This window comes from Garra rufa, chromosome 3, assembly GCF_049309525.1.
Source record: "Garra rufa chromosome 3, GarRuf1.0, whole genome shotgun sequence".
NCBI lineage: Eukaryota > Metazoa > Chordata > Actinopteri > Cypriniformes > Cyprinidae > Garra > Garra rufa.
The window spans coordinates 22,957,990-22,983,506 of NC_133363.1; the positions used below are offsets into that span (position 1 = coordinate 22,957,990).

At 37.0% G+C, this 25,517-nt stretch overlaps 1 protein-coding gene and 1 long non-coding RNA gene across 2 annotated transcripts; both read right to left on the reverse strand.

The window, feature by feature from the left end:
* Positions 1-13,748: 13,748 nt before the first annotated feature.
* Positions 13,749-15,680, reverse strand: LOC141331858 (zona pellucida sperm-binding protein 4-like). The gene is made up of 8 exons (XM_073836895.1): positions 15,190-15,680; positions 14,927-15,114; positions 14,756-14,853; positions 14,526-14,683; positions 14,265-14,457; positions 14,045-14,192; positions 13,898-13,970; positions 13,749-13,822 (listed from the first exon to the last, which is right to left on the reverse strand). Exons 1-8 carry the CDS (start codon positions 15,545-15,547, stop codon positions 13,749-13,751), a joined length of 1,290 nt encoding a protein of 429 aa, XP_073692996.1. The 5' UTR covers positions 15,548-15,680.
* Positions 15,681-17,494: 1,814 nt separating this feature from the next.
* On the reverse strand, positions 17,495-21,078 carry LOC141332495 (uncharacterized). Its single transcript, XR_012355312.1, has 3 exons — positions 20,931-21,078; positions 20,477-20,580; positions 17,495-20,067 (listed from the first exon to the last, which is right to left on the reverse strand). It is a non-coding gene; the product is annotated as an uncharacterized lncRNA (long non-coding RNA).
* Positions 21,079-25,517: the final 4,439 nt, after the last annotated feature.

Here is a 25,517-nt window from a genome sequence, read left to right on the forward strand (position 1 = left end):
CAAAACAAAAAAATGTAAAATTAAAATAAAAAAACTGAATAAAAAATAAATCAACACTTGCTGAAAAGATTACATTAAATTATAAAAAACTATTAACTTAAAGATCAGAGGTATTTAAGTAACTGTTAACAATAAAAATAATAACCTGAGTTTCACAAACTAGGGTTAGTAAGTTGATGAAAAGCTAGTGTGTGTGTGTATATATATATATTTATATTTATTTATTTATTTATTTGTGTGTGTGTGTGTGTGTGTATATATGTGTGTATATTGAATTAATTATTACAAATATTAACTTAAAATGTTATAGGTATTTTAAGTAAATATTAATAATAAAAATAATAACTAGAGTTTCACAAACGGGTTAATAAGTTGACGAAAAGCTAATAATTATGAAATCGTAAAAGTGCGTAAAAACTGTTTGGACTTTCATTCTGACGGCACCCATTCACTGCAGAGGATCCATTGGTGAGCAAGTGTTGTAATGCTGAGGTTCTCCAAGAAACAACTCATTTGCATCTTTTGATATTTCAGAATGAGCCTAACATGTTTTGTGCCACAGGTGCTTATGAGAACCGAACTGTGTTCGAAACGCTGGACATTGGCTGGCAGCTGTTGAGAATCTTGCCCAAGGAGATGCTGAAGAGGATTCCTCAGAGCACTCTGGCCGAGTTTTATCCCCGAGACTCCAAACATTAGTCTTACTTTCTTTCTCGATTAATCTGTCCTCTACACTTCTAGATGTTACTCACTCTCTCTGCTCAGTACACTGAGTCTACATTGATGGAATACAAAGTTGTTGTCATTGCTGCTCTTGGTATTTATTTATCATGTAAGTGTTGCTGAATAGTAAAGCAAATATTGTATGAATATTGTTGCTACACGGCAGTGTGAAAGTTTTTGTGTGTGTGTGTGTGTGTGTGTGTGTGTGGCTCAGTGTGTCCAACTGTGTTCTGAACAAGTATGCATCAACTACTAGTATGCATCAGTGCCAAGTTGAATGTATAATGGCTTAATGTATTCTATGAATTTTTCATCGTTATAATGAATACACTATATATAAAAGTACATATTTATCATTAAGTATGAAAAGAAGCCATATATTTATAGAATGCATTACAAAGGAATGGACAAAGCACAGTAAAATGGAGTAAAATCAAACACTGAGCAATAGATTTTTTTCATTTGTCATGTATTGTTATTTTACATTTTGTATACAAATGTGTGATTTATGTTTGTGTAAGCAATATGTTTATTATAATTTATTTTGGTGCCATGAATATATGTACTGTGGTAAAGTGAGTGATATCAAGTGAACTCATAATGAAGTGATTGTTGTCATAATGCATGAACGCTATATTGAAAATATGTATGTGAACACTTGCTTCATGAAATAAACATTGATGTGGTATAAATGAATAATGATGCTGATAGTAATCAAATATAATTGTGCTTCTCATTAATTGTGCCTACTCATTAGTAGTAAGTTGCTAAGTCAGACAATAAAGGGGGGGGGGGGGGGCATTTCAAAATATAAACAAAGTAGAAAAAATTTGATATAATTACTTGCAAACCAATGATTTTAATATTAATTGTTTTGGTAAAAGTAATATAATTAGCACATAATGCAATTAATATATATATGTTTTTTAAATATAGCATAATATTTTGCATGCATCAAGATGTCTGAGGATATCTTTTAGGGACTAATTAGCTGTCTTAAAATGTTTAACTGCAGAGAGTATTGGAGCCTTCACAAAGCAAGCATCAATTATCGTTTAACGACGAGTTTCCCAGGTGAACAATATTTGATGTAATTAGTCATTTGCTCTAATTGGACTGGTGAAGGCCTATAAAAAACACTTACTCCCAGCTACATGTATGCTTGGATTTGTAGATTCTCTGTGGTGGTTTGAGTATCTGAACATTGGGGTTTTGGCGCACTTTTGGATTTTTGCCATGGATCAAGGGTGGAAAAGGTGAGTTCATTCATTCAATCTGTGTTTATAAGTGACTTTGCAAACACTTGCTAATGTGTTTTTAAAACTTGTAGGTTACCCTTGCTAGTGATGATCTTGCTTTTTTGGAGAAGTGCTGATGGAGTTAATGGTGAGTTGTATTTTCTTCTCTTGATTTGCAAGGAAGCTTGTTTATTGGGGCTTGTATTAAAGGTGTTTTTTTTTTTTTTTTGTAGGTGGATCTTATTTCAATGCCCATAATCGATGGGATCTGCCTTCTGACACATTCTCACCTCGTGCCGCCCAGTCTTCTATGTCAGAGGCCCGTGTAACTGGGACTTGGCCTGTTGAAGAAGTGGGCTCCAGTTTCTCTAACAGACCCCTGAGAAGAGGATCAAAGCTGAATCTGTACCAGTCTGTCAAAGGTGGTCACAGTATCTCCCAGTCGGCATCCCCTGCCCAAACTGCTCCAAGCAGCTCTGTCTCTGCTTCCTTGCCTTTGCCTGTAGCTGCTCAACCTTCAAGCAGTTTGACTGCCTCTGGATCAACCCTTCAAGGTGCTGCTAGTTTGCAACCCCAGTATACTGCAAGTGGTTCTGGACCTGTCGTTTCTACCCAAGGAGAGAGTAGTAGCTACCCTGCCAAGCTTGTTGTTGTTTCTGGCCAGTCCACAAGTGGTCAAAGTTCACCTAGTGTGTCTGTGTCAAGCACTCAATTAGCATCTAGTAGTTATGTCCCTGTACAAGGAGGTAGTAGCTCTCCTAGTTTCTCGGGTACTCTCAATGCTCTTATGTCTGCACCCCAAGCTATTTATAGCCAGTCCTCAGGTAGTGGGTCTTCTAGAGCAGTTTCAAGGTTTGGTTCTCGCTCTCAAACCGGAGCTTCTGGTCAGTTTACATCTCAGGGAGGGACCCGTTACGTAAAGCCCATTTCCTCACCCCAAAGCACTTCCGGTCAGGCCACTAGTGTCTTGAGTTTGCGTAAGACACTTACCTCTTCCTCCCAGGGTAGCTCTGGGGCTCAGTTTGGGGCCTCTTCTGGTTTGGCCTCACAGGGAATAAGCAGCTCCTACAGTGGTTCTGCCCAGTCTCAAGGTACTGCAAGTCAGTTTGCCCCTGGATATGCAAGTGGATCTCTGTCCTCACCCCAAGCTGGTCCATCCACTTCTGTCCTGGGTTCTTGGAAATGGCCTACTTCTACCTACATGGGCAGCTCTGGCACCCAGTCAGGATCCTCTGCTCTCTTTACCCTGCAGGGAGGCACTGCTTATGGTGGATCAATTCAGCCTCAACGTACTGCAAGTCAATTTGTCCCTGGATATGCAGGTGTATCACTGTCTTCACCCCAAGCTGTTGCTGGTCCTACTACTGTTCAGAGTTCACGGAAGCAGCTTACTTCTACCTTTACAGGCAGCTCTGGGGCTCAGTTTGGGACCTCTACTGGACTTGCATCAGAAGGAGTGAGTAGCCATTACAGTGGCTCTGTCCAGTCTCAAGGTACCGCAAGTCAGTTTGCCCCTGGATATGCAAGTGTGTCACTGTCTTCACCCCAAGCTGTTGCTGGTCCTACTACTGTTCAGAGTTCACGGAAGCAGTTTACCTCTGCCTCCCAGGGCAGTTCTGGGGCTCAGTTAGGGGCCTCTACAGGTTTTGCCTCACAGGGAATAAGCAGCTCCTACAGTGGTTCTGCCCAGTCTCAAGGTACTGCAAGTCAGTTTGCCCCTGGATATGCAAGTGGAGCAGTGTCCTCACCCCAAGCTGTTGCTGGTCCTACTACTGTTCAGAGTTCACGGAAGCAGTTTACCTCTGCCTCACAGGGCAGTTCTGGGGCTCAGTTAGGGGCCTCTACAGGTTTTGCCTCACAAGGAATGAGTAGCTTCTACAGTGGTCCTGTCCTGTCTCAAGGTTCTGCAAGTCAGTTTGCCCCTGGATATGCAGGTGTATCACTGTCTTCACCCAAAGCTGGTCCATCTGCTATGGTTCAAGCTTCTCAGAAGCAGCCTACCTCTACCTACATGGGGAGCTTTGGCACCCAGGCAGGATCCTCTGCTCTCTTCACCCTGCAGGGAAGCGCTGCTTATGGTGGATCACAGCCTCAAGGTACTGAAAGTCAGTTTGCCCCTGAATATGCAAGTGGGTCAGTGTCTTCACCCCAAGGTGTTGCTGGTTATATTCAGAGTTCACGGAAGCAGCTTACTTCTACCTTTAAAGGCAGCTCTGGGGCTCAGTTTGGGACCTCTACTGGACCTGCATCAGAAGGCGTGAGTAGCCGTTACAGTGGCTCTGTCCAGTCTCAAGGTACCGCAAGTCAGTTTGCCCCTGGATATGCAAGTGTGTCACTGTCCTCACCCCAAGCTGGCCCATCTACTACTGTTCAGAGTTCACGGAAGCAGTTTACCTCTGCCTCCCAGGGCATCTCTGGGGCTCAGTTTGGGGCCTCTTCTGGTTTGGCCTCACAGGGAATAAGCAGCTCCTACAGTGGTTCTGCCCAGTCTCAAGGTACTGCAAGTCAGTTTGCCCCTGGATATGCAAGTGGATCTCTGTCCTCACCCCAAGCTGGTCCATCCACTTCTGTCCTGGGTTCTTGGAAACGGCCTACTTCTACCTACATGGGCAGCTCTGGCACCCAGTCAGGATCCTCTGCTCTCTTTACCCTGCAGGGAGGCACTGCTTATGGTGGATCAATTCAGCCTCAACGTACTGCAAGTCAGTTTGCCCCTGGATATGCAAGTGTTTCACTGTCCTCACCCCAAGCTGTTTCTGGTCCAACTACTATTCAGAGTTCCCAGAAGCAGTTTACCTCTGCCTCACAGGGCAGCTCTGGGGCTCAGTTTGGGGCCTCTACTGGTTTTGCATCAGGTGTGAGTAGCCGTTACAGTGGTTCTGCCCAGTCTCAAGGTACCGCAAGTCAGTTTGCCCCTGGATATGCAAGTGTTTCACTGTCCTCACCCCAAGCTGGCCCATCTACTACTGTTCAGAGTTCACGGAAGCAGTTTGTCTCCACCTTCACAGGCAGCTCTGGCACCCAGGCAGGATCCTCTTCCCCATATGCAAGTGTGTCATTGTCCTCACCCCAAGGTGTTGCTAGTCAGCCCAGCCAAGGATATCAAGGCTATTCTGTGTCCCAAAGCCAGAAGTCTCAAAGATGGCAGCCTTCAGCTGCTCGTTGGGCACAAGGTATTCAGACCTCAGATGCTGCTACATCACAGGGTAGCTCTTCATCTCAAAGCTCTCCGATGGAGTTCTCTTCCCTGTCATCTGCAGGTGGCTCCTCTTCAGGAGTTTCTGGCCCGTTTGTTTCTGCACAAGGTGGCGGTGACAGTTATGGTGGCTCTTTCCGATCTCAAAGCCTGTCTACCAAGTATACCCCTGGCTCCCAGCTCAATGATCCAAGTGTTGCCAGTCAAGGTACATCCAGTGCTTCAACTTCTGAGGTCTTAAGTAGCTACAGTTCAATCTACACCCAGAATGCTCCTCAACCATCCCACAGCTCATCTTCAAGCCGCTTTTACTCCCCTAAAGTATTCTAGAATTGAAACCCTAATAAATGTTTGAATCAAATTCTTTTGTATGTCTCATTTGTTTTTGGGTTTTTCAAAACATTTTAAAGCCTAGAACTCTTGCTAATTTAGTTGCTGTAGTTGTCAGGGTTAAGGTGCTCTTCATGGTTTAAATGACTCTTGATCGAAAGGTTTGGTTTAATATGCCTTAAATTACTGTGGCTCTTTGTTTCCTTTAAACTTTAAAAAAGATCTTGATACAATGAAGAAAAATTGAGCTGACATTTAAATTAAGGTTTATTTTATTACATTAAAATGTACCGGTAGCTTTTACATGTTATCTATGTGATAACTTATGTTTAGGCAGACTATGATTGTGCAGCAGTGATGTGTCATACAGTAGAAAATGTTATTTATACCACAGGACGAAATCATGTGCAGCCACAGGTCTGCATATCAGTTATTATAGGATAGTTTCTTAAGCAACTTATTCAATCAGAATTTAAGTCTGAACTATTATGACTAAGTGTGTTTTTTTTTTTTTCTTTTTTTTTTTTTTTTTTAGACCTTACTGCAAAAGACTCAGGAGGTAGTCTTCATCCTGACATTTTCCTCTGTGTTTGACCTAGAAAAATATTTGTTTTAGGTTTCAACTTTTGGGTTCATTATCTTAAATCTCCCTCTGTTATTTTTTTTTTATCCAGTGCTTCATGTTTAAAGAGCTTGTACATGATATTGAGAATCCCACCACAGAGTGGTGCTGTGGTCATTAAAACCAAATGTTAACCTCAGTACCGCCGCTCCCTATACGCAGTCTGCGTAGGGCACCAACTCCCAGGGGGGCACCATCCCAGCTGCTCCAAAAAAAAATCGTTTTTATATATTATAAGTTAATACTAATAATATACATATACAGATAAATAAAAATATAAACGTATATATTGCATTTTACCGTAAACGCAGAGTAGGCTAGTAAGCACACGTGATGATGCGCCCTCACCTGTTTACGGCTGGCTATTTGGCCAAAAATGATGATAATTTTTGATAATAATAATAATAATGATGAACAATATGCCTGCGGTCCTGGAAAGACATCCACAGTCCGGCGCCGAGAAACGAAAGAAAAAAAAAACCCAAGATGAAGTACATCACTTTCAGGAACGTTCATAATAGGTACTGTGAAACTTTATTTTATTCTGTCGACGTTAATGTGTTTTAATGTCGGTAATAATTTCACGACTAACGCATCTTTCTTAATATGAATACAAGCAGATAAACAAAATGACTTAAAATGCATTATATTAAAACACAGATGCAATTATGATTATTGATTAATAATGACCATATGGTGTCATTAAATAACAGTGTTAAAATACATAATCTAATACAAAATTAACAGTTTACATTACAATTTTAATAGAAATGCCTGAAAAGGGCACCAAAGGCCTGGTTAATGCAGTTGTTACACTTACATGATCATCAAATTCCTTGTTTGACCAAACATTTAATTAAAATATCCACATAATCTTTCCTATCATTTCCTCAACAAAAATATGTGGACATCATAACCCTTGTCTGCTTTATTGTCAAAACTGCCACATGTACAGTGCATTAAGAGTTTTGAAGTTTCGTTTCTCTCACATCCTTGGTGCAAACAGGTAAAACCACAGAATAAAAATATATTTTAAAAAAATACAGACAAATACAAATATTATATATTCTATAAAACACACAAGCATGGATATGATAGAAAGATAGATAAAAAGGCAGATAACCATGGTTTTATCATAGTAAAACTGCTTAATTTCCTTTTGTATGATTCTATTAAATCAATCAGACAACTGTATTAATAAAATCATAGCCATTGGAGGTAACTCTTTGTTGTTGATAAAACTGTTTTATTACACCGATCTTGCTATTTCGCTCTTTATTTACCTTTTTGACCAAAAATAACTGTTTATTTAAAAGTGCGCTCAGTAATTCTTCAGATAATATCTTCTGCTTCATTTAATGCAGGGTCAATATTGAAATTTGTTAGGAAAGAGGATGAAGTGGTACCATCAAGCATTGATCCAGAGGGACTTAGCAGCTACACTTTTTATTTAAAGTGTCATTTTAGTTTGTATTTTTTGCTGTAGAGCTACAATTGTAATTTATAAATGAGACAATTTATTTATGTATTTACTTTTATTTGAATAAAGTTCTATTTTGGCCCCTAGTAGGTGTTTTTTTTATTATTTTATTTTTATTTCCGTAATATTTGGGGGAGGGGGCACAAAAGTAAATTTCTGCTTAGGGCACCCATTTGGCTAGCAGCGGCCCTGGTTAACCTTAACGCCTACTGTCACAAATATGCGACAAACCGTTTGACTCAATCAACCAGCCGATATAGCGTTTGCATTCCCCCAATGCCGGTTAGTGCATAATCGCTACAGACCTAGGAACCTTTGACAAGCACTTGTTTCTAGTGGGACCGTAAAGTGACGGACTTATTTCTTGTTTACGCACGAGAATAGACCTCTGTTTTCACAGAAACCGGAAATACGCAATCGCAGGGTATGCAGACTTCCTGTGTAATGTCAACACAGCAGAAAGCCGGGTAATTTAAAATTAAAATGGAGAGAGTCTACACAACTTACCTCGCTGGTTTGCCAAAGATAACTTTTGCCGACCTGATAAGAGTCGTGTAGGAAAACTCCGTCACAAAGAGGAACAAATTGGATAAAGGATATACATTTTTCCACTAAGAGTTTATCCAGGACGTTCTAAAACGCTTAACGTGGCTTAACGTACGTAAAAAACGACCAGGAAACCCCAAATTTCTGTCATACCCAGGGGCGTCGGACAGGGGGTAATAGTGGAACAGAGTAACAGGGGCCCTTGGCGGGGGGGGGCCCATAATGATATATTGATAATCTATAACATTAACATGACAACATTAAATAAATATATAGTTATATACTATGCTACTAGGAATAATATTTTTATCTTATTTTTACAACTGTAAAAAAGTTAAATGTTCCTTTATTGGTCTAGCAGCTTGTGCCCTCCCATGTTCTAGGTCTCCCCTATCAAAAAGGAAAATGGTTTGGTCTTGCAGTCTGGCGCTGTCGGTTAAATTCAGCTTGTAGCGGAGAAAAGGAGTATCGCACTAGAAAAGCATGAATCCTAAGTCAGGTTGTCAAAAAAGAAAAGAGCGGAGAGAAAGGGAAAGAAAGCTGCAGACGGGCAGACGGGCAAACAGGTTTTGACGAAATATTTTTCTCGGAAGAATGGTGAGAGCCTTGCGAGAGAAAAACCTGACTGTGTAACTGCTAATCCATACATTTATGCTGCGTTCCAGGCAACCCGTTACTCGTGTTTTTCCAACCTTCTACCCGTGAAAGTGCACTGGAACGGCAGTCAAACCCGTGATTTCCCACTCGTGAACTCGTACTAGATCGATGGACTCCCAGTTACGAGTTCTGACGTAACATAGCCCGCGAAACAACAATGTTAGCCCTAATGTGTGCGGTGTTTATTCAAGTAGTACACGGTGGAAAAATAGAGCTTAGGACAATATAACGTTGCAATCAAATTAATAATAATATAAAAATAATAATAATTCATAAATGTGCCCAGGCAGTTTGGCGTGACTTGCCTGGAACGCTACAAAGTCGTGAGTCGTGATTTGAAGTAGTGATTTACCAGTTAAAAAACCTGCCTGGAACGCAGCATTACATTACCCTAGTGTGTTGTCAAAAATAGCATACGGTAAATGGGTACAAAGTAGATGATGAAATTTAAAAAATGTGACAATCTCTCTGCAGTAAAGTTTTACCAGGCGGCTGATTCCCCAGTCCGTTCAAGACGCCAGAGTTTTCTTTCAGGCCGAGCTCAGAGCTTGAAACAATTGTTATTTCCTCTTTCAATAAAAGTGTTTTTAATTCTATAAACACTGTTCTGCAGTTTCAGTAGTGAAAACCGCATAGGAAAACGAGAGCGAATGTACTAAATTTTCTATTATTTTGTCCCGAAAGTGAGATGATTGTCCAGGTGAAAAAAAAAAATATACTTAAATGCAATGAAAATACACTTAAATACCCGCAAATACATTTTAGTACATTGTTATTTGTTTTGTGTTAAATAAAAGTGTGATGGTTATACACTATAAATATACTAATTAAAAGTATGTTTATACTTCAGTAGGACTTTAGTACACTTGAAAAAAGTATACTAAACACCAGTGATACTTAAATACATTTTTAATGTACTAAAATAAAGTATACTACAGAAAAAAAAACTTACAAAAGAGTTTTATTAGTGTGTTTTTCAAAAGTGTGCTTTAAATGCTTTAAACATTAGTTGGTTTTTAGTAGACTGTTTACATACTAATCCGAAATTTAAATTAAGTTAATATATAAAAAAAATCTATTAGTAATGTATTGTAGCAGAAGTACATTTTCTCACAATTTGTACTTAAGTACACTTAATATGAATGCATTTTTAGCACTAAAACTTATATTGATTTTGAGTGTGGTAATTTTAAGTTACATTAAATTGATTTTATTAAAAATCTATTAGTAATCTATTGTAGTAGAAGTACATTTTCTCAAAAGTTGTACTTAAGTACACATAATATGATTGCATTATTAGCACTAACACTTAAATTGATTTTGAGTGTGGTAATTCCCCAGGTAAAAAATATACTAAAATACACTTTAAGTATACTGCAGCTTAATGCTATAAATTCTCTTGTGTCAAGGATCTAATGTCCAAGTTTTTACTTTTTGTTTAGCACTTTATGATTTGGATTGCTTGACTGAAAGTGTTTATGAAGTTTATGTGTAATATGTAAATGTTAATATTATATTAATATCTTGCTATGTTAATAGTTTCTTTTTGACCCTCTAAAAATAGACTAAAAATAAATAAAAAATAAATAATTGTAAAAAATTAATCAGTCTTGGGTGTTTTATGAGGTGTTGTGAGGGGCCCACCCGCTTGGTTGTGTGACCGGGGCCCAACATTTGGTGCTACGCCCCTGGTCATACCTTACTTGGAACAAACACTAACTACTATTAAAAGAACGAGCCCTTAGTCCACAGATAAAGTGCATAATATCACGTTAAGCGTTTTCTCCCCCATAGAAGCCCATTATAAGGAAACAGCTTGGTTAAACTTACCTTAACAGCGACCAGGGAAGACCAAACTTCTGTTAAATTTCACTTAAAATAAACACTTTCTGTTCTCAAAAGAACGAGCTCTCATTCAGCATATAAAGTGATCGCCCCCCATAGAAGTCCATTATACAAAAAAAAAGCTTAACGTGGCTTAAAATTTTACTTATAATAAACACTTTCTGCTGTCAAAAGAATGAGCTCTTATTCAGCATATAAAGTGAATAATATAAAGTGAATAATATCACGCTTTTCTCCCTATAGAGCTCCATTAAGGAAAAAGCTTAACATGGTTTGTTATAATGGACTTCTATGGGGGGGGCGATCACTTTATATGCTGAATAAGAGCTCGTTCTTTTGACAGCAGCAAGTATTTATTATAAGTAAAATTAAACATAAGTTTGGTTTTCCCTGGTCGCTGTTGAGGTAAGTTAAACCACGTTAAGCTGTTTCCTTATAATGGGCTTCTATGGGGGAGAAAACGCTTAACGTGATATTATTCACTTTATCTGTGGAATAAGGGCTCGTTCTTTTGATAGTAGTTAGTTTTTGTTCCACGTAAGGTTTGACAGAAACTTGTGGTTTCCTGGTCGTTTTTTACATACATTAAGCCACGTTAGCGTTTTTCACGTTGTTTAACTGGTTACCGGCATACCGGGGCGGAAATAGGTTTACACAGCAATTACGTATTTCCGGTGCAAAATACAGAAGTTGTGAGAAAGGTCTATTACTCCGGTCACGAAGTTATGGATATGAGTCGGAAAAGTTTGATCTTTATGGCCTACTGTCGCTAATATGCTACAAAGCTAAATATTACAATAACTTCAAAAATACTTGTCAAACATATTTCACCTAATTACGTCGAGTGTATAAGCACACAATAAGCAGGTTAATATTTGTATCTTAGCACAACTTACCTTATATAAATAAGTAAAAAAAGGGTGAATATATAAAACATTGTTTTTTGTCATTATTCCTGTTGTCGCAAATTTGCAACACACCAAAATTTCTATTTATTTGTTGTGCAAAAGTGAAATTGATAATCTCAACATCATTTACCATCTACTTAAAGGCAAAAACACACATAAAACATTTTTTTTATATACAGCTATATAAATTCAGGCGTTAAGGGGTTAAAAAGAATCCATTTCTCATTGGGCTGTTTCTGAGACGTATTAGTGGGCAACAGTGTGGATAAACATGGCATTGTATGTATGAAATTATGCAGCTCTGGTATTGATTTGATAAAATAAACATGACAATGTTAACGCCTGACGATATTGTGATAACTGTACAATGAACAGAGAGAACATGAGATGAATTTAAAAGCTGAATCCTAAATAATGCTGTGTATTTACTAGTGATTTGACTTGTGATCTGGTTCAGCCCTGTTTTCTCATATTCATGTCATGCTCTTCTGTCAAAATACTGTTTTACAGGACATGCAGTGTACTGTATGTTTTCCTTTCTGTCCAGCTGTGTGTATGAAATTGCTGGCGACTGAAATGTGTGGGTTCAATGTTTGAGGCACTTTCCTGGTAGAAATGGAATATTATTTCCACAAGTTTGTATCTAAATGATACATCAATGAAATGGTATGTCATAATGCACAATGCCATTTTCAGCATAACCCTAAAATGTATTACAAAAAAGCACCAACTTGATGATCAAGCATGTTGGTGGAGGGTGATGATTTAGGCTTGTTTTGCAGCCACAGGATCTGGACTGCTTCCAGTCATTGAGTCCACGATGAGCTCCTTTGTATACTAAAGTATTCTAGGGACAAATTTGAGACCATCTGTCCAACATCTACAGCTTGGCTGAAATTGGTATACAACAGCAGGGTTTCCGCGGGGTCTTAAAAAGTCTAAAATTTAAAAATCAAAATTTTAGGCCTTAAAAAGTCTTAAATTCGCTGTTCTAGGTCTTAAATAATTTCACACAGGTCTTATTTTTCCGATGTCCATGTAACGCTACCTCTAAAGCTCATTTAAATTCTCTTTTTGTTGTTTCCGTGGTGTTGTAGTTCTTTATTTCACTATTCCAAATATAATTTGCTGTATTTAAACTACAAATGAGACCAACACGCAATAGACCTTTTTCACAGAAACCGGAAATACGCAAATCGCAGGGTATGCAGACTTCCTGTGTAATGTCAACACAGCAGAAAGCCGGGTAATTTAAAATTAAAATGTAGAGAGTCTACACAACTTCCCTCACTGGTTTGCCAAAGATAACTTTTGCCGACCTGATAAGAGTCGTGGAGGAAAACTCCATCACAAAGAGGAACAAATTGGATAAAGGATATAAATAGGGTGACCAGACGTCCCGAAAATTAAACTGGTCCGCAGCGAAATCAAGGTAAAAATGAATTTAATGACTTGTGCAGAGTTCCATAAATACATCCTGGGAAAGACGGGAGTGCTGGCAGCAGTGAAAAGCTCTGCAAAATATGCTGATGTCGAGCCTCCACAACCTCGGTAGGCTATATAGCTCAAGTGTGAATTTAAAGTTATATTGTTTCTATTAATTTATCTAATTCATCTAGGCTATATGCACAAAGACAATACGACCTTTTTGCTTTATAGAGTAGATGAAGAGAGAGCAAGTTGCAGCAGCCGTTAGGACAGTTGAAAGTGCAGGCAGAAGTCGCGTGAAGAAGTCAGACCGGTTGAGGGCGAGGCACCGTGTTCAAAATAATACTTCTATAGCCTATATCAATTTATATGCATATGTAAATGTTAATAAAAATATGATTGGTTCATTAACTTCAGTTTGAAGTATAAACATGCCTAACGTTACTTCTATATTGTATGTAGGCTACTTATATTAATAAAAACATGAAAGTCATTGTCTTTATTATCCATGACACCCCCCCGTCCCAAATTTCAACCAATCTCATCTGGTCACCCTAACTGAACCAGATCTTAAGGGAAGGGTGTCTAGAAGACCTTTTGAGACCAAATTTTGTGAACCAAAACAGGCCCAATGGTTGATGCACCAAATGACTGAAGGTAGATTTGGAGTCACAATTGATCTTAACATGGCAAATAAACGAGCAACTTTAGGTAGCTTGGCATGAAACTCTGAGACAGTGTAAGGTTCTACATGGTTTATTAAAAGACAACTCAATCATACAACCAATCTCACTTCTCCACTGGAAACAGTTTGTCCAATAGTGGAGGTCCTCACAGCAACATCTCTTCCTAAAAAGGAGAAAAAGTAGTGAGAAAGGCCACGAAGTCACAAATCAAGTGGAAATAGTTACTGCGTGCACTTACTCTTCCTGCCACAGCTTTGCTCACAGGAGCCAGAAGAGGGATGACACACCGCTGTACTGCAATGGATGAAGATCTGAAAGAGAAAAGGGTTAAGCCATAGAATCCATTAAAGAGTAATATTAGGGGTTCAGGAAGAGCTGAGCGTACGGTTTCCTGCAGAGGAGCCAGTGATGCTGGATCAACAAACGTGAACATCTTGACAACGAAGCGCTTGTAGTGGGTTGGGAACTGAAGACCAGACGCTCTAGTGACTGGAACCAGTGCGGTCAGGTAACGGTCATCATAGTAAGGGCATCTGAAGAGGAAAGAGGCAGTTAGAGAGTTCCTCACAGCAGACAAGCTGGATAAAGACTGTCGGTAGACTCACCCATCAATCAGAAGATCCCACTGGGGTAGACTGAGTGGACTGGGGGTTGATGTCGCCCAACAACGTCCCAGCATCAGGACAAGGTTGGGGTCAGTCCTCTCCAGAATGCGCACCTCAACATACACAGGCTCTCGCAGGACTTTCGTGACGGGGTAATCAGCAGCACCGTAGTAGGACGTGTAGGCCTCATCCCCTGAGGAACACTGGGGTTTAACCACAGTCCACTGCAACCTGGACTTTAAGACTGAAGACAAGTCTTACCTTCTGCGCAACCTTTGGTGACACATTGGCCATTCGCCAGTCTAAGCTCCACTCTGAGAGGTCCAGGAGCAGCTACTGGTGGAGGTGCAGGAACACTGTTGACCTCCACAACCAGAGCTTCCACAGCAGTACCAGAGTACCTACACTGGAAGAGAAGCCTGGACAACAAACGGTCAACTTGTAGAGTTTGTCAGAGATGGTACTTAAGATAAAGGGTATGAGTCACCTACTCAAAATGGCTGTCTCTTGTGATGGAACCAAACGGACCAACGCCTACTTCATACGAGGAGGTCATTCTGTTTTCATACACCACATATCCACTGTCCTCCTGCAAATATGAACACTGTTGGCATCCAGCCCATCATAAGCCATGCAGAATAAAGCCAGAAGCATCTCCTCACCATCATGCTCGTGCCACATGCGGTGACAGGGAACTGGTATATAGCAAAGAAAGGTGTAGAGTCCACAGGAGCGCAAGGTGGTTCACTTCCACCCACTAGACGGACCGAATCCAGACTCAGTCGAGGCAGCGTAACATCTCTAGCCACCACTACCACAAACTGACCATCTCTAATACACTGGACAGTCACTGGAATGACATACAAGAGTAGATTAATGTGGGTAACAAACATTAACCAAATTTCATCAGATTCCAAACTCTCACCTGCTTTCCCATAGTAACACTGTTGTCCGTTAAAGCAGCAGTTGATAGCCTCACACTCAGCACCACTGATACCAGGTTGTCCACATTGGATCTGCTCATAATCAGCTACAGCACATTTGTCAACAGGCTCGGCCTTCACTGGCTGCTGAAGCTGAAACTTCTGAGGAACCTGCTGAGCAGATTGTTGTTGAGCTGACTGTTTAAACCGATGGTCAGACTGCTGGAACATCAGAGCTTGAGGATTCTGAGCTGAAAAACCCATTTGAGGAAGAGCACTGCAAAAAGAACAAGCCAAAACACACAGTGTTTGGAAATAACATAAATGCCACTTTCCTGCCATTACTAAACAACTGAGCATAGTTTCAGGAGGCCTTGGACTGCTATTTATACTCTGCAAATGAATAGTCGTTATCAACCACACCCCCTTTAATCAAGAACCATTACAGCTGCTCTGACTAATTAACTTTAACTTCACATTTGATTGGATGTTCTTGAACAACAGTGGCTACATCTTACTTAGTATTTTTGTCTTGATTCTAGTGAAAATTTCTACAAATTCCTAAGTTAAGATGCATTTAAAATGCATCTTGATTTAAAAATATTTTACTTACCCCATTGCCAGATAATTTTAACTGTTTCCAGGGAGAAAAAACTAAATTAAGTGCATTTTGCAAAAAACAAGATTAAATATCTTAAATACATCTTACGGGCAAAAACGCTGTTTTTTCATGCAGCTGTGAAGTTTGAGATTTAGGCCTTTGTGTTTTTTCAGAAAACAGCCAAACATCACTGATAAGTGTTTCTTTTATAGCACTTTATCTATTTGTATCAATAGATTTCAATTACAATACATATTTTTAAGGCCAAGAGTTTTTTTTCTCCTACACTGAGCCATAAATCTCCACTTCAGCAGCACTTACACACACCACACTTTACATTTATATTCTGTCTATATCCTGAAGGTTTTTACAGAGGGATTTGTTCATATTAGCTTGATTTTATACAACATTTTCTCCCCAAAATGGTAAGAAATACATGTTTTTTGTCTGTTCAAAGTTTTTTCCTGAATTATGGAGTGATGAAATGATATACCCCAAATTCCCTCTGTAAAAGCATTTGACACTGTCAAAAAATTAAACAAGAATTTTGAAACTGACTTCATCCAGTGTTTAGATTTCTGGACTAGAAATGTATGCAAATAAACACATATTTCATATTATCAATGTAATCGATCAACTGGGTCAATAAGGCGATAACTATTAGTTGTCTTTTTTACCCTATTCACTGGCAGTGTCTCGCCTTAATCGCCTTTTTTTTCTTTTTTAAAAGATAGCATCTCATGGGGGGTGGTGCAGATGTAGCCTACATACCACTGCAGTTTCCAACAGAAATGAACACTAGAGGCAGTAAAACAGCACTTGTAATCGTTTTCATACACATGTATGATTACAGCTCCATATGTTTCACTTTCTGGAAGTAAAAAATATGCTCGGTAGCTCGTAGCGGTGCGTATGAATCCTGTGAAAAACAACTCACGATGAAAGACCTGAAAGATGAGAGTTCAAAAAACAGGCTAAAACTACATTCTTGCAATTGCGTTTTTACATCACATTCACTTTACTATTTTGTACTATTTAGGTGTAGTACAGGTGGTACGTTATTTTAAAACATCACGGAGCATTAGATTTACAACGGACATTTCAAGTAAGAACTGTGGTGACACATACAAAACCAAACATAAAACGTAACATATGTACATTCATCTGTTCCAGGTGAAAAACACTCTTTTAGCGCCACTCAGTGGACATATCTGTTGGAAAATGCAGTTATACTTATTGATATGTATTTCGCGTCTAGAAAAAAGTTCCCACAGGTACGTTCCCAGATAGCAAACTGACATAGAATCAACGTAGAATCGACGTCTCCCGTGACATCGAAACGACGTTGATCTCCGACGTCGATCCAACATCAGTTTTGCTCATCGGGGTAATGTTGAATCGACGTCAGGCACGTCATTCAAAACTAACGTAAAATCGACGCAATTGGTTCACTTACCCAACGTTGAATCGACGTTGATTTTCAGTTGGTTGAAACGACGTTATAGAATCAACACATATTCCACATAAAATCGATCTAATTGGTTGGCTTACCTAACTTTGAAACGATGTTGATTTCAGGGGGGTAAAACGATGCTACACAATAAATATTGTCTGCTTGTTTCTTACATACTTTTTAATAGACAAATTAGCCTGTATATGCAATAATTTATGGAACACACATCAAATTCAGTCATTATTTATTTATTATTTACACAAAATTCACAAATACATGTTTAGAGCACAATCTGTCTATAAGACTAACATAGAAAATGCTTTGACACTCAAATACATACAAAGAAATCAAATTATAGGAAGTAAACACAAAGAAAGTAATTTATAGGCTAATAAAGAAGTTACAAATTAAAAGCTATATTCACTTCAGAATAAAAAAATGTCAAATGTGTTTGAATTTTGTTTAGTGGGGCACAAAAGGAGATGTAAGGCAGACAGCCTCAGTCACCATTCACTATCATTGCTATCATTCCATATAATTACTGAAACTATGCCACTATCTCCTTTTGTGTTCCACAAAATAAAGACATATTGGTGAAAAGATGATTTATAAAGAATTCCTACCCTTGAAAACAGAAGACAGAGGTACATAGCAGATTAATCGATTTTCTTTTGCAATTAAAATTTAGGTTCCTTGTGATATCAGGGGTGTGAACTAATCAGGTCAGGTTTGAAAAGGGTGATCCAGACATAACCCACAATATCAGGCATAGACAAAGTTAATTTCAAATTGCTGTTTTATGCAATATATCACTCCATATACACATTTTTAGAGGATTTTTTAGCATTTGCCTAAAAATATTATTTTGTGTATATATTCATATAAAACGGCAGCATTTTATTTAAAATGTACATTTCTAATCATTATTAATGGAAATAATATGTAAAATATGCTATGTGTTTCTGTCACTTGGTGGAAAACAAATACTTGAGTAAATGAAATGAATGAAAATTACCTGAAATTACCACTTTCAATGGCAGCAGTGGAGCACTCATGAGCTCATTTACCATTTTCACTCCCTAAAAGTTTTGCATGTTTTTCTTTTAGATGTATAATCATGAGTTTTGATACATTTGCATCCCTAAATATTTTTTAGTTGTTTATGTCCCTTTGTTATATTTGCATACCATGCATCTATTGTATGTGGTATTATTATTAGCAAAACTGAGCACCTGTGACAGTGGAATTTGTATTTGTAGAGAATATATAAGTATGTTTTAGGAGTTGCAAATGTGTATTTTGTTTCTTTCTATATATATATTTTTTGTAGGAGCAAAAATCGTGTTCCACAAATGAAAAAATTCACACACCCTGTTATACCAGATTTATGCAGGACTATATTTAATTTTTTCTGAAATGTGTATTTATTAGAACTTCACATATTTACAGACTTTATTAGAATTTAGCATAGAATCTAGCACTTACCTATTGTATTCTATTCTATTCGCTCCAATTTATTAAAAAAATAAATAAATAAAAACTTGCTAAGTGTACTGTGCTAGTAGAAGCGGTCAAAAGCCACAAGTTGTATTTATCAATGGAGAGAGCGCGAGTGTGTGAGTGGGATGTCACATACTGATTCGTCATGTGAGATACCAGTTCTGATTTACTGTTGTGGTCACAATTTTTAGCACCCTCAGTAAATATGATCAAAGAAACCTGTAATAAAGTACTTTAATCAAAAAGGATTAAAGGCTTACTCCACCCTAAAATGAAAATTTTGTCATTACCCCCATTTTGGATGAAGACCAGGGGCTTTGTGGCTGTCCCATTGACTGCCAAGTAGATAACACTATCAAGGCCCAGAAAAGTATGAAAGATGTCGTCAAAATAGTCAATCTGCCATCAGAGGTTCAACCATAATTTTACAAAGCTACGAGAAAATTTTTTGTACACAAAGAAAACAAAAATAGTGACTTTATTTGTCTCCTTCGTGCCACCGTAGCGGCATTTTGGAGAGTATCCACTGGGCGCAAACAGCGTAAGCTGTTTTCTACATTTATTGGATTAGAACAAAAACAACATTTCCATGTGATGCAGCTGACAGAGAACAGCGTATGGCAAAATGGCGCTATGGTGATGCAGAGGAGACAAATTGTTGAATAAAGTCGTTATTTTATTTTATTTTTTTGCGTGCAAAAAGTATGCTTGTAGCTTTGTAAAACGGCAAATTAACTATCTTAAATTGTGATCGGAAGACAAACAAAGCTTTTATGGGTTTGAAATGACATGGGGAAAGGTAAAAAGTAAAAATGTTTTAAAAAAGTTCATTTTGGGGTGAAGTAACCCTTTAACAATGCAGTTTTATTTTCACAGGCTTCATATTTACCTAGGGTGCCAATAATTCTGACTACAACTGTATATGCAAATGTGCAAATTTTGTTCATGACTTGAGATTTTTATCTGTGAGCATATAAGTTACTTAATTTGTGAATTGTAGAATAGGATCTGTGCACCTGAGAATTTGAAATGGTATAACTGTTGTGTTACTGTATGTTTGTGAGAAAAAGTACAAAAAAAAAATTAAACTCCTATAAAACGTATTCTCTGTGGCTTTAAATTTACAGATACGCATGTGTGACTATTCCTTACAACTACAAATTCCACTGTCACAGGTGTTCAGTTTTGCTATAATAATACCTTCATAGAACATGTTAGTAGTCAGCATCTATGCAAAAGCAGAGAGGTCAGTGTGGTGTACTGTAGGTACATCTGTCCAGGCCAACATCTGGTGTACTGATGTATTCAACTGGAATCCCAGAAAATCTGCAATAAAAATATTACAGTTCAAAATCCATCATACATGACCAATATAACAGGACTGCCCATTCCTGGAGATCCACCTACTTGCTGAATTCTGATCTAACCCTGATCCAAAACAACCGTCTGTAATTCTCAACTGCTCCTGAAGAGCTGAACTTTGCAGGAAGGTAGATTTCCAGGAACTGGACTGGGTACCCTGCATTATAAAGTATCACATCTTGTATCTGGTATTACAAATTATCAATGTAAGTTTAATTTTAGTTTAACTAATTAGAAAATATTTGTGGCAAAATACTGATGTTTTGTGAGAAGTCCAGTGACCTTGTTATGTTTTTTTTTTTTTTTTTTTTTTCATGTGTTTTTCATAAAAGACAAATGATGCAAAATATAAAACCCCCATGCATTTACAAACCTGATATGGATAAATACAATGGTGGAAAACTTGAGTCCATGTTTGTTGCATAGGAAAGCCTTCCACTGATGTGCTGTGAAGTAGATTTCTTGACAAGTTCCTCCCTAAAAGTAGATCAACAACACAGTAACTTTATTGTCATAATGGGTAATTTAATAAAGTCACTTTATTACTTTTAAAAAGATCTCATTAATTCCTTTGCTTAACAATATTATTAGAGCTTATGACAAAGGCATATAACACCTTTTTAGGTTCATTTACAGTCATTTACATCTGCATCAAAAATACATACTTGGTCCCAAACTGCTGTTTAGTAAATGTGGTAAAAGATGTCCAAACTGCTAAATAATTTAATAGTAGTAGTATATAAAAAATTACAAATATGCAAAACATTGTTCATTTACATATATTACCCACACTGTAACAATACAAAGTTGAAAATCTGCAAATTTACCTTTTTGGGCAATGATTACAATATAAGGATAATATTTGTCAGGTTTGTATAGTTGCCATCATATCAAGTCTTTGTAAGTGCTGGGCCTGCTGGCATCTTCTGAAGTCTTCACAAGTGAGGCTGGATCCAAACTGGAACTGGTGTAATCTCTAGCAACCTTGGGATGGGCATCCCGAGATTGAAACAGGAAAGCAAAAAGAGAAAGATTAGCATAACTGCTGTTCATATTATTTCAGACAAACGATTATTCATTTCATAACATTCGACTAAAGTGCAAGGTCACAAGATGTTTTTTTGTGTTAATATATGTAAAAATGTAATTGATTGCTGTGATCAAAGCTGTAATTTTTAGCATCATTACGGTCTTCAGTGTCACATGATCATTCAGAAATCATTTTAATATGCTGATTTTGCACAAAAAAAAACAGCTGTGCTGATTTATATTTTTTTTGTGTGAACCTTCTTAATGTTGTGAAGTTTATTTATTTTTATCATGATTCTTTTAAAGAAATTAATTTTGTTATTCAGCAAAGATGTATTAAATTGATCAAAAGTGAGTGTAAAGATTTGTTTCAAATAAATGCTGTTCTTTTGAATTTTCTGTTCATCAAAGAATCCTGAAAGAAAAAAATAGCAGCACAACAGTATTCAACATTGATAATAATCAAAAATGTATGTTAAGCATCAAATCAGCATAATTACTGAAGGATCATATGACACTGAAGACTGGAGTAATAATGCTGAAAAATCAGCTTTGTTCGCAGAAATAAATTACATTTTACAATATATTCACAAAGTAAACAACTTTAAAATGGTAATAATACTTTACAATATCACCGTTTTTACTGTTTTTTAATCTTGAATTTTTAAATAAATCCAGTCTTGGCACGCAAAAGAAACTTACTATATCTTACTGAAATTTGAACATTAGTGTTTGTTTGAGGTTAACTTACTAGCCATATGGTTTACTGTGCCTTAGAGTTGTTGTCCAACAGGAGGTTCGCTCCAACTATGGGGTGCAGGCCATCATCATGGAAAAATATAAAAACATAAGAAGCAATTTGTCACAGAGCCAGCAATATTTAGTATACAATGCCAGGTGTATTACAAGGAACCAAACCAGAGCACATGTGATATGTAGAAAACATAAAGAATATACTGAACATAAATTCTTAACATACAATAATTAGCTTCTAAGTTTACTTTTTTGATATTGTTTATAATGCTTACTTCCAATATCAATATTTGTTTACCATGAGAGATCAAAATACTTTTGAACTAGATTCTGTTACGGTACGTCAATGACGTCACCGAGTAACAGTACCATGTATATGTTTAGGTTATCTGAGCCTATTTCCAATCACCCATTGATAAAATACCAGTAAAACTACTACAGACCTGTCAAAACTTCTTGTCTACACATAAAGATGTGATTAAAATCAGAAACTTTCATAAACTGCTCAGTTTATAGAGTCAGCATAACGTTAAGTTACCTCCTCTGACACCAGTTAAGATGCTAACCGACTTTTTCGAAGACACTAAACCATCTCTATGAACTAAAGTCAACAGAAGCGAGTCAAATACAAGCAAGAGAAGTGTCAGGACAGCTATATGTTATATTTGTATGATTTTAGGAACTGAACTTACCGAAAACAGAGAAAACAACAGCGAGAGACCGAGTTTCGTGCTTGTCAGTTGCCGTGTTGTAGCCCCGTTTCCATGACAACTCCCTCCGATGTAGTGTTTGAATGGGACTCGATCTTTTGCACACTCATTAAAACACGTCAGCAGAAGTTACAAAAAATAAACACATAAAATTAGAGTCAGGAAGAGCTATATGTAATATTTGTGTGATTTTAGGTACTTAACTTACCGAAAGCAATACAAACAACAGGGAGAAACGCAGTTTCCAGCTTGTCAGCCGTTGTGTTGCAGCCCGTTTCCATGACAACTCCCTGCTCCAGTGTTTGAAAGCTACGCGAAAAGTCACGCAAAATTTACATAAATAAACAATTTAAATTTTAATTAAACTGTTATTAAATCATACATTTAAGTTTTTATTTTGCAGGTCTGTGACCATTTACAGGTGCAAAATGCCCTGCACCTGATAGTCAGATAAGCACTTTTATCGTTTAAGAAGTCTTATAGGTTTAATAGTTTTATTTAATAGTTTATTTTTTTATGTAATATTTTTATTATTAATTTATTATTTATTATTTTTATCTTTTTTTTTTTTGGTAGAAGACTGGCTTAATACACCACCTCTTTAAATTTAAATTATATTTCTTATTAAAAATAATAAAACAAAATTAAAGCTGCAAGCAGCGATGAACGGGCCCTCGCACCCTGGCTCACCACCAACCGGTGGCTTTAGGAAAACACCAAACGGTGGGCATTATGCTTTTAATGCAGTAAATATAGGAGAAATATGTCATAAGTCATTTAAATGTGCCAAACTTCCTGCTGCCAGCTGGTGGCGCTATGCCTATAACTGATTATTGGCATGTAGATGTGTTCAGGCCAGCACTATTATCAAACGAAGTTTGGTGCAGATTGACCTTGGTATGTTTGAGTTAGTGAAAGATATGATATATCCTGCTGCCAACAGGTGGCACTATGATAATATCTGAATATTGGCCTTTAGGTGTCTTCAGGCCAGGACTCTTACCAAACCTGGGAATTTTGTGGCAGATCGGACATTTTATGGCTAAGTTATAACAACTTCTATGTCCGTGGCGAAACAACAAATTTTGTCAGGCCGCCACGGACACGCCCTTTAATGAAAACTCAAGATCTTCGCAATTTAACATCTCTAAGGCCTCTAGATCAGACTGACCAAATATAATGTTGATTTCATTAAATCTCTAGAAGGAGTTTGCTATAAACCTAACCCCCTGCAAGGACTTCAGATAATGCCAACTGTGAACCAATATGCTACATTTTCCCTATATTCTGATGATGATGATAAGAACATGTAATTCATGATGATAACAAAATGTTATTATTGCTTGCATTACATCCACCAATTCTGCTTAAATGCCATCGTTACCTATCTGTACAATTTGTGTGTGGATATTGCTTTGCTGGTGACTCCTGTTATAAGACATCACTCTTAAGCGCTACATAACTAAGAATCAATAAGGAAAACAGTGCCCAGTTGGCACATGCATTCACAGTAACCCTCTGCTAGTTTGGATTTTAAGTTTACAGAATTGAAAGGGTTAAACTTTAAAATCAACACACAGACACATACACACAAAATATAAAATTTTGCCATCCAGTTTCATTTGTTAACATTAACTATATTAGTTAACATGAACAATAATTAAATAGCATTTATTAATGTTAATTAATGTTAAGCTAAAAAAAGTATTCATATATTATTAAAAGGTACATTAGTACATTTATTTATATTTGTAATATATATTTAAAATATTTGTGGGTTCATGTATTTATAACACATTATAAGGGTATTCTTAAGGCATTATAATGAATGCATAATACATTATAAAAACCTTATAATATGTTGTATCATCTCATGAGCATTCATAAGAACAGTTTTAATTTATTAGAATTTTTACTTTTTTTATTATAGCTTTTATGAGTATGATTACCTCCTCATAGTTGTAATGTATAAGTCTCATATTTTGCCATCTTACTGATGTCACTTTACTTGAAGCATACAAAGACCACTTATAAGTAATAATAATAATATTTCTCAAATAGCCATAAGATCAGGTATCAGATCAGATGAATGTATAATATGATCAGTTTAATTATTTTGATGGTACCCATTAGACAGCTTTTTATAAGTAACTCTGCAACTGCATGTCAACTAGCAGTAATTTTTATTAGTAGTGTGCTAAATATATGCTAACACTGTATTATGTCAGTTCCCCAAAAGACAAACTGATTATAAGTAACTTTGCAAGAACACGAACCGTCTACTTAGCCTAACATTAACCTAAGTCTACACTGTAAGGAGTGTTAGTTGGTGAGAGTTAGTTGCTTATAGTCAATAGAATAGAATATAATGTAAAAAATAAATCTAATATGATATAGTCCATTACAAATGAAGTAGATTTAATATGGTTTCTATTGTGTGTTATAAATAATCATAATCTTAAAAGCTATAACCTCTAATATTTAAGTATTATAATGTATGATATTTGTTGTTATGAATATTCATTGGATGATATAATATATAATATACGTTTTTTTTATATATATAATGCATTATGCGTTCATTATAATGCCTTAGAAATACCCTTATAATAGGGGCTTCATAGAAAGTGTTACCAAATCAGTGAGAGACAAACAAAACATTTCATAATTTTTCATAAAAAAAAAAAAAGATTTTTAATGCTTTTTAGTGTTTATTTTAAGATTAGGTAAAAGTATTCTGACAGTACAGTACATAACAACTGCAAATGAATCTATGCATTCGTTTATTTGTTTTACATTGAGAATGAGAAGAATAGGATTAGAGGAAAAAATATTCCTTATCATACGAGGACCTCTGGTGTTCATCCCTCGTATTACAGTCTTCGTTTCTCTCTCACATCTGGATACTTTTAATGTTTTTGG

Coding starts and splice junctions, on each gene's coding strand:
- LOC141331858 (XM_073836895.1), bottom strand. CDS start 15,547: ATGCTCAGTTGTTTAGTAATGGCAGGAAAGTGGCATTTATGTTATTTC. Junction 15,115..15,189: donor GTGTTACTATGGGAAAGCAG/GTGAGAGTTTGG, acceptor ATGTCATTCCAG/TGACTGTCCAGTGTATTAGA. Junction 13,823..13,897: donor GCAAAGCTGTGGCAGGAAGA/GTAAGTGCACGC, acceptor TCTCCTTTTTAG/GAAGAGATGTTGCTGTGAGG.